At 31.2% G+C, this 10,439-nt stretch overlaps 1 protein-coding gene across 1 annotated transcript; it reads left to right on the top strand.

Annotated features, from left to right (window-relative positions):
* Positions 1-5,566: 5,566 nt before the first annotated feature.
* LOC139876586 (two-pore potassium channel 3-like) lies at positions 5,567-8,855 on the top strand. Its single transcript, XM_071863926.1, has 2 exons — positions 5,567-6,902; positions 8,446-8,855. Exons 1-2 carry the CDS (start codon positions 5,794-5,796, stop codon positions 8,594-8,596), a joined length of 1,260 nt encoding a protein of 419 aa, XP_071720027.1. The 5' UTR covers positions 5,567-5,793; the 3' UTR covers positions 8,597-8,855.
* Positions 8,856-10,439: the final 1,584 nt, after the last annotated feature.

Raw genomic sequence — 10,439 nt, 5'->3', positions numbered from 1 at the left:
ATTAGTGTTTTTCACTAATTATTAGATTACCAAGCATAATAATAATAAGTACAGATATCCGGTATAACAAAACAATCGTAGAATGTAGTTTCATGAACTTGTGCTTATTTTGTAAAACATTTATAAATTTACATGTGTTCTCATCCCAAAATAATTTAGATAGTAAAAATGGGACTATAACTCACTTGTGATGATTTCCGAATAGATGGTAATAAGACTTGGCCTTTGACAAATTCACGAACCTAATAATAATATTTTTGTGTCAAAATATATATATATATAATTAATATTCCATACTTATGATACTTGTGATAATTTTAATTGTCCTTTGTTAGTAGTCCAATAGTCTGATAGTCCAATAGTCCGATAGTCCAACAGTATAAATATATATATAAATATAAATGCGTATATTGTGTTAGAATTCACTAACACTATAATATATTGTCTTAATATAGTAAGACACATAATATGTATATTGTCTGAAGCAATCCGCGACCCATTGTATACATGTCTCAGGCTCGATCACAACTCAAAGTATATATATATTTTAGAATCAACCTCAACCCTGTATAGCCAACTCCCACCTTCACATATAGAGTCCCCATGGTTGTTTCGAAATATATATATAGATGGGTCGATATGATATGTCAAAACGCTGTATACGGATCCACGGTGATCAAGTCATATATATATGGTGCCTTACGATTTTTATTAAGACTATAATATATTGTCGTAGAACTTAATCACGACTATTATAAATTGTACTTCCATAAGTTCGGGATCAGGACATGTATAAATACATGTGGGATTCAAGGTAAGTTAGCTAGGATAAGGTTAGCATCCATTTTTATTAATCAAAACCGTAGCTAAAAACAAACAAAAATATCCAATTTTATTTTACCCATAATTTCTTCGTTACAAATCCGTTTTGAGTGATTCGATTTGCCATAGTTTTGTATCAAAAAGTTATTTACTAATCTAAACAGAAAAACAGTATGTTTATAGTCGAAAATACAGTTTAGGTGACAAATACAAGAAGATAGTCATATCCGTCGTAAGAACGACATCTTGATGACTCTTTTGAAAAATATACTTCCAATTAGAGTTTAACCATGGATTTTGGATATATTTCATATCCATATAAAATAAGATTTTTCACCAAAGGAAATCTTTTAATTCAAAGTTTAGGATAGGTTTTTAAAATCAAACCCAAAACAGCCCCCGATGATTCAATGACGGCGTATGCTCAGTTTTAAGGTGTTCTTTGTGTTTACAAGTTTTATATCCTTATGTTAGCTTGACATACTGTCATAATACATGTGTTGAAGTATTTTAAAAGTCAAGTTAGAAGGATTAAGGTTGTTTGCGAACAAGTTTAGAAATGATCTAAACTATGTTCTTGTTGTTATTAGTTATAAACTCAAAATAAGATAGCTATATGAATATGAATCGAATAAGATTATGAATAAGGTGACTACCTCAAATCAATTGAACAAAGTTGCTAAGATAAAAGTGATGTTCTTGATCTTCAAAGAGTTCTTGAAATGGATTCAAAAGATTGAAAGTATAGACTTGAAGTATGTGTGTTTAAAGAGTGTTTAAAGAGTAAGAAATGAAGAGAATACTTGGAGTTCTTGTGTGTGAATATTATGAGAGTGAAGGTGGGTTAAATAGATGATATGGATGAGTAAAAAGAGGGTTAAAATTCGTTGGTCATGCATATGGTTAAGAGACTTTATCAAAATTTGGAATATAGCATAATAACTTTATCAAAATTTGGAATATAGCATAATAATGCATACTAGAAGTTAAAATGTTGGTTCCATCATGTTTATTCTTGTCTTGTGACTCATAGGGCTACTAAGGAGGTAATAATTGGTATTTCATATTGGTATATACTCATAGTATTTAAGTATGGAAGCTGGGTATGATACGGGTGTAAATACCGTATGAAAACGAATAGAATTCTTGATGGAATTGAATGAGATTATGAGTATAGCTATCTTTATTGAGTATAAGTATGTTAGTATATATGTACTTAAGTACTTTAAAAGTGTATTAATTCATATTAATACAATACATATATATATACATTTTAATTTAGAAGTTATTACAACGTTAATCGTTATATATATGTATATAGTCTTGAAGTCTTTAAGTTAGTAATCTCATTTTATGCATATAACCAATTGTTAATATATGTAATGAGATACTTAAATATTTTAATTTTAACAAATCATAAGTATATATATATATCCATATATACATCATTATATAATTATTTCAAATTATGACGTTCGTGAATCGTCAGACAGATTGGGTGGCCAAACGTTTGTATAAAAATCATTTCAAATAACCAAGTTTTAATGAGTTTGATTGCTTAACATGTTGGAAACATTAATTATGTTCATATTAATTTTATATATATAGCGGAAAAATCCGAGTCGTTACAGTCATATCAGGATGCATTCATTTTTTGACACATTATCGAAGAAGGGTCACATCTACATCATTTTAGCTTCCACTCTTTGGTGGATATGGAGATATCGTAATGACATGTTTCATGGCAACGACACTATTAAGGAACACGACTTATTTGATAACATTTGTTTATCATCTTTCTCTTGGCTTCAGGTGAGATCCAAACTTGCACCAACGTGAACCTCATGGCTTTGTGATTCACTATAATTTCCTTTATTATTAACTTTGATTGTATTTTTATTTACTTGTTCTTTATTTTTTTATTTTTATTTTTTTATTTTTTTTTACTTTAGCGTTTTTCTAGCCTTTTAATAATATTGTCTGTCGTTAAAAAGAATCATCAAGCTCAATGCAAATTCAAGACAAATTCAAGAAATATGAAAGTAACAAAAGGAAAATCAACTATACATGGATGTTTTCAATACTTGATTTGTGTTTTTTAATCAGTTGACATAACTACACAAACATATGTGGTTGGTGCTCAATTATTTAGTTACATCATAGTTGATATAAATAAATTATATCAATATCATTTGTTCTTGTTTTATTCAATTTCTTAATTAATCGTACTTATTAGTTCCCTAATTTCATTTTAATACTTTATATTTTTCTTTTGAATGTTTCAAACTAAATGTTCAAAAATTATTATATATTTTTTTTATCTAATTTACAAATTTTTAGTAGGCACTTAAGTAATTATGAATGAGCATTATTAGTTTTAGTATGGTGCAGTATTAGTAGCATATGCATATATTTTGAAGCAAACAAAAGAAAAGTAAAATATGATTATAAAATAACTTGGTTAAATCGCAAACATTTAAATAAAAATAATTCTTTTTCTGATAGAGTGAACAAATAAACTTTATGTAATTATTTCTAATTAACTATTTAATTATAATATTACTAGTTTTATATTATTACTATTATTATTATTCAATTTATATAGAATGCATATTGTTACAAAATTTTTCTTAAAAAATCTCCTATTCTACTGTAACGATATGTCATTTCTATATTATTTTATTATTACTATTTTATTATTATTATTATTATTATTATTATTATTATTATTATTATTATTATTATTATTATTATTATTATTATTATTATTATTATTATTATTAATCCTATATATACTAAAAAAAGGTGGTTGTTTACGTCGTTTTAGCCTCTCCAGCTTTTCAAACGACGACAACAACAACAAAGTTACAAAATCGCCCCTCAAAATAATTTTACGAACACAATGCAACTAATGATACGCGAAACGCACGCTTTTTAAAAACCGCTAAATATTTCGGGTTATCTTTCATACATATACATACACGTATAATAAACAGCCTATATTACGTGATTTTCCTGGCGTTAAAAACGTGCACGTCATCAGGTATACTATGTACTAACCATGTGTATCCAAACACATCCGCCGCAACGAGTTTTTAATACTATAAATACAAAAAACAACGTTAAATATGAATATTCAACTCGGAAGGTTCCGTCGCATCGCGTGTGCCAACCCGGATCTAGTTATTATTATTAGAACATAATAGAAGAAGAATATTTTTAGCAAAACTGCTGTCGATAAGTTGCATAAAAATCTTATGAATACGATTATCAATTTAACGTAAAGTGATGATTATTAAGTTCTACAGGACTTTTATGAACCTTAATGACAACTTTAATTGTTGATAGAAAAAATGTTCTTATTATTATAAATTATATATTATTATTATTATTATTATTATTATTATTACTATATTAACTATCAGACAAAAATAGTGAATAGTACCGAGGGTATTTTGGACATTTCATCTTTTTTTTTTCTTTCCTTTCAACGAATTTTCATTTCACCACAAACACCCCCCAAATTTTGTTCAAAAATTAAAATCGACCCCCAAAACAGGGGGTAAAGTGTCAAAACAACATTTTCATAAAAAATCTTAAATACACTCCACTCAAATATTCAACGGGTCATATATTCTCGCTCGCAAAGAGTTACATTTTTTCGACACCATCGTTAAAATCGAAATAAATTTACGAACACAATGTCACTAACTATACGCAAAACAGACACTTTTTAAAAAACGCTAAATATTTAGGATATTTTTCATACACATTGATTTTTCACTCGCAGGCTCCATAACTATTTTTATCTATTAACAACAAACACATATGAGTCTTATTATTATCTTTTAATTACTTAGTGATTTTTTAGATATATCTCAGTAAATCTTCTGCTCTTAAATCATACGAAGTGTTAATATAAGATAACGACTTAATTGCGTTATATTTTGAAAAGTCAACAATTCCATAGCGAAACGCGGAGATACACATATATTGTTATTTTAAAATAACATTTAAATCTTTGACGGGTTATACTTTTTAGTTCGACTCGAGTTGCGCTTCAACGACATTGTCGTTAGCCACGAAATAATTTTACAAACTAAACACAATAAAATACATTGAAAACCGAACCCCTGGCGCGAAGCGAGGGTTCGAAAACTAGTTATTATAATTTTATCAATTATAAATAGTACTGTATTATTGTTATAATAATACTAAATATTATTAATACAACAACAAAAAAAAGCCAATTTTACATAAGTGGAATATAGGAGAGTTAAAATGTAGACGAGTATTCCTCTATCCTAGCATAAAGAGTAGTCATTTCTCCACTCAGAGTGAAACACCTCAAATGTAGAGAAAGTCATCTCTCAATGTTCTATGGATAGATAGATTGCTTCCGAATGAACCTCCGGCAGATAAGGAGGTTAAAATAATAAAAAGAAAAAGTTATCAGCCGCCAATGAAATGATTGAATCAAACTTCCATGTGTTTAAAACCTACATGAAGTTCAAATTAAGCCTAAAGCGACAGTTAAGTCGACAATAAATCAACAACTTTGACTCGATAAATAGAGTCATGCTTAATATTATTAATTATACACGATAAATAGTCATGCTTAATATTATTAATTATACAGTAATTATTAATTAATAGTATTATTGTTAAAATTGATATTGATAATTACTACCATTCATTATTAATTTATTATTCATCTCTGTTTCTTTTCCATCTTCAATCTCATTTGAATGATGAAACAGTAGTCTTAACGATGTATTCTAGGATCTCAGAAATCATTTTTATTGCTTAATTCGTCAAATCTTCACCTACATACTTCTAATTATCAAGTAGGGTTTTCAATTTTGATCCAAATTCATTAGTTCGTTTTCCCCATTTTATAACTTAGGGTTAAGGTTTCTAATAGTATCTTGTTTTCTCAAATCACCTTTAGTTTCCTGTCAAAATAATCAAATGCCGATGGATAATGAACCACTGATTCCGACCAACACACCACGAACACCGCCGGTACTTTGTCCGTTACCGGAAGACGATGAAATCTCAATTCCCATATCATTAACTCCGTCGGAACTCAAGGATTTCATCATATTTGGTTCACCTAGAGAACCTAATTCAACACTTGTTGATGCTTTGTTAAATCATACTTCTCAGAGACCTTTTGCTCGTGAGGTTAATTCGGTATTAAACTCTAATGACACTCAACAAGTTTCAACACCTCAATCGTGGTTAACGGATCCGAATTACGTTTTTAAAACGAATTTACACAGATCGAAAACTGCACCTGCGATGGCAGCGATTAATGATTTAGAACGGACTTCAGAAACGAAACCACCACAATGGAGTTCGTCCATGATTGTTCCACAAGCGGTATTGTTGTTGATTTTGTATTTGTCACTTGGTGTGTTTATATATTGGTATAATAGAGATCATTTTGTTGCGAATGAGACACATGTGGTTGTTGATGCTTTATATTTTTGTATTGTGACTATGTGTACTATTGGATATGGTGATATAACGCCTAATAGTTACGTCACGAAGCTGTTTTCGATTATGTTTGTACTGGTTGGATTTGGGTTTATAGATATCTTACTTAGTGGGATGGTAAGCTATGTTCTTGATTTGCAAGAGAATCATTTATTGAGGTCGTTAAAGAAAGGATATGAGCCTGATCATCCGTCCTATATAATTGATGTGAAAAAAGGAAGAATGAGGATTCGGATGAAAGTGGCGTTAGCTTTAGGGGTTGTGGTTCTTTGTATTGGGGTTGGTGTTGCTGTTATGCATTATGTTGAGAGGCTTAGTTGGCTTGATTCATTTTATCTATCAGTTATGTCAGTTACTACTGTTGGGTATGGTGATCGGGCTTTCGAATCAATGGCTGGTCGTATTTTTGCTTCAATTTGGCTGCTTGTTTCGACCCTTGCCGTTGCTCGGGCTTTTCTTTACTTGGCTGAGGCTAGAGTGGATAAGAGGCATAGGCGAATGGCTAAATGGGTTCTTGACCAGGGTTTAACTGTAGAACAGTTTCTTGCTGCAGATATCGATAACAATGGCCATGTGAGGTAAATTTCTTGGATTTCATTTGAGATTTTTTCCTTCCATAAAGTTTTTTACGTTTTGATATATCTTGTTATATGAATTGTGAATTTAGTGTTGCACCAACTCTGTTATCATGTGTGCCACCTCATAGTAAGTCATAAACCCTTACAAATTTGTAATAAGAAATAGTTGATAGGCCAAATGTTCTTCGAGGGAAGGAATTAGTTAAATAACAACTTGAAAGAACTGTTTCTGCTTATACTCCTACTCATGTTCGACACTAACAAAAGATATAGACAATAGACAATAACCTACAGAATAAGATAACAATAAATTAAAATAACTATTTTTTCTGACAACTAGTGGACATGATCTCAAGAGTTGTAATCCCTTATCCAACAATTAGCTTGAAATCCAAGGGACCAATCAGAGCGCGACATGTGGCGCGACAATCGTATGTGATTGAAAAAAAGAAAAAAAGAAAATTTCAAATATAATTTTTTTTGAACAATGCTCTTTTTTCCAAACTTTTTTTCTTCAAAGGTTTTTTTTTTTCATTATAATTCTTTTTTTTTTTTTTAAATTTTAGCCCGATTTAGAATTTAGGGTTTTGGGTTTAGTCTCTAAACCCAAAACCATAAACCCTAAACCCTAAACTTTAAACCTCTAAACCGTTCGTGTTAAAAAGTGAATTTAAACCCTAAAACTAAACCCTAAACTCTAATTTTTAAACCCCAATTTCTAAACCCTAATATCTAAACCCTAAACCCCAATTTCTAAACCCCAATTTCTAAACCCTAATTGCTAAACCCTAAACCCTGGATATAGGGTTTAGGTTTTTTTTTTTTTTTTTTTTAATAACCGAGGAACCCCTACTACGAACGGGCACATTGGCCTCCCCCGCAGCGTGATTGTCGCTTGGATTTCAATAACATGTGATGGAGTAGTTTTGACTACATGTGAGAACAAGTGATTGTCGCGCTCTCATTGGTCCCTTGGATTTCAAGCAAAGTGTTGGATTCATTTGAATATTCCACCATGATCTGAAACTTTCTTCTTACATGCAACGTAACAACTTACTCATCGATAGTCAATGTTGTTTAACAAGCTAGTATACATATTGATGAAATGTGTATGGTTGTGTTAGCAGGTTATTTAATTTTTGATGTGAGATTTGTTAACTTGTTATTCTGGTTTAGGATTTCAAATAGTAGTTATTCCATGAATACGTTTTGTTTCTGACTAAGTGATTGTTTAAAGGTCAAATATTTAGAGTTTTGTTCGAGTTACTACATAACCGGTTATCTAAGTGTAACATTAAAATTTGATATCTTCCATTCTATTTCTATAACTTTACTCAAGGGGGACATCATATTTCTACCTTACTAGATTATAAAATGTTTTCTCAGCAAGAATCATTTAATTTAATCAACAATAAGAATAAGATTAGTCATTTTTGGTATAAGATTAGTCATTTTTGGGTTGTTAATTTCTGCTCATAATCAATTTGTTACTTTGTTTCTACCTTACTAGATTATAACTTTGGATGCTTAACTTTTTTTTTAGCAAGTCAGAGTTTGTGATATATAAGTTAAAGGAGATGGGGAAGATATCAGAAAAAGACATATTACAAATATGCAAAATATTTGATCGTCTGGACGCAGGAAATTGTGGAAAAATCATGTTGGCTGACCTTGTGCAGAGCCACAATAAGTAGTAGACACAAACCATCTATCTCATCATCAGAAAATGAACAAGGTGGCCCCGCCTCATATGTGAAACAGCTGGATTTGGAGAGTGATATATTATTTTGAGCTGTTATCTTATCACCGGTTCTTTCGTTATATTGTAGTAGCAGTTGTAGTATCGACTCTCACGCTAAACATGTGTTTAGTGAGTGTATCTAATGCAAAAGCATAAGATGACTATGTTACTAAATGTATGTTAGTTTCAAAAGATATAAAAAAAGTTTATTTATTTAACTGTTTGTTTCGTTAGATTGATGTTGCTAGTTTTCCAATTCATATACGCATTCGTTACAAATACTAAAAGGGGTTTTCTGTATAAAACAGGTTTCAGTCTTTGAGCAATATGTTTGTTGTGCTATTACTTCAACTTCAACTTATAGAATCTGAAAAAATTTATGTAAATAGTGCAGTTGTGTATGAACGCCCGCTTAAAATAAAAAAAGATTGAAGTATGAACACCCAAGTACTCGGTTAGGATGTACCTATTTCAGTTTGGTTCAGTAGGATGTGCATATTAGAGCGTAAAATCTTGGCTTCAACTGCATCTAATGTTTCAGAATTTACCAGATGGTCTTGAAAATTTGTATACCAGAACACCACTCAGAAATAATAGGGTTTGGTTCTGTTGGTTCTTATGGTTTGAGGTTTCATGAAATGATTAATTTTCTATAAATAACATGAATGAATATACTGAACTTTATGCGTACAATCTTTGGGTAGTAGCTCTTGTTTCTTTCTCGTTTTGTTTAGTTATTATCCAAATTTTTAAACCAAATCAATGGTTTAATTTTCTTATTATGTGTTCTGGTTTGGAGATTTTTTAAATTTATTTATAGAATGGAATTTTTGATAAATTTAGAATATAAATTCCGTTCTTTCAATAAAAGCACCGATCGAGACTATCAAGACATGCATTGAGGCGTCACAAAACACAAAAACATACCAAAAGACTCGAACAATTTAACAACGTACAAACGCATCATATCCTTCAGAGCTTAACATCTACTACAACTACAAAACCTATACAAACATATATGATTGAGACGGAACCGAAACTTATGCTGATAGCTTATGTGAGTTTACTTGAGGTGAATTTTTTAAACTGAAGATGGACCTGTTTAACCTCACAACAACATATAACATTGCATCAACCAGTTAATTGCTCTACGGACCGATCTTCTGCCTTTGTTGAACAAACGGTTGTTCCAGCCAGGGCAGAGCCGTACATATCTAAGTGGAGGCATGTGACCCCACTCAATAGTTCAGATGTCCAGTAATATAATGGCGCATATCATGTAAAATGGTTGGACTTCATAAAAGTGACACCATACTGACATTGGCGGGTGATGGTGTGTATTCGGCAAACACAGCTCCACAATATATTGACAAGGTCATCTTGCCTGCATCTTCAACGGCATCCCCTTCACCTTGTGTGTTAGGGCTGAGGGTTAGGTCATGGGTTCGAGCCTCGCTCTGTCAATCCTATTAATTAAGCTGCCTGAAATATGGATACAGATTGACCCCGGGGTTTTTTTCCCAAATCCATTCAGGATTCAAACCCAGTCCGCCTGCCCCTCAGGATGGTTAAAGGATCGGGTTCCTGTAATGCGATTCGAGTTTCCTTCCGAACGTGTGTGTGTGCAAATGATGAGTGTCGTTGAAATAAATGATATGATCATATACATAGGCATGTATATGCATATTTTAAGTGCAAAAGGCAATAACAAATGCAAGTGCAAACGGAACAGCATAAATAGATAACAAACTGCGAACTGCGCTATAACATTGCGGAAGCCCGCAGAATTTGAGATT

This window comes from Rutidosis leptorrhynchoides, chromosome 11 (genome assembly GCF_046630445.1).
Source record: "Rutidosis leptorrhynchoides isolate AG116_Rl617_1_P2 chromosome 11, CSIRO_AGI_Rlap_v1, whole genome shotgun sequence".
Taxonomy (NCBI): domain Eukaryota; kingdom Viridiplantae; phylum Streptophyta; class Magnoliopsida; order Asterales; family Asteraceae; genus Rutidosis; species Rutidosis leptorrhynchoides.
This window is presented reverse-complemented; position numbering and strand designations above follow the sequence as displayed.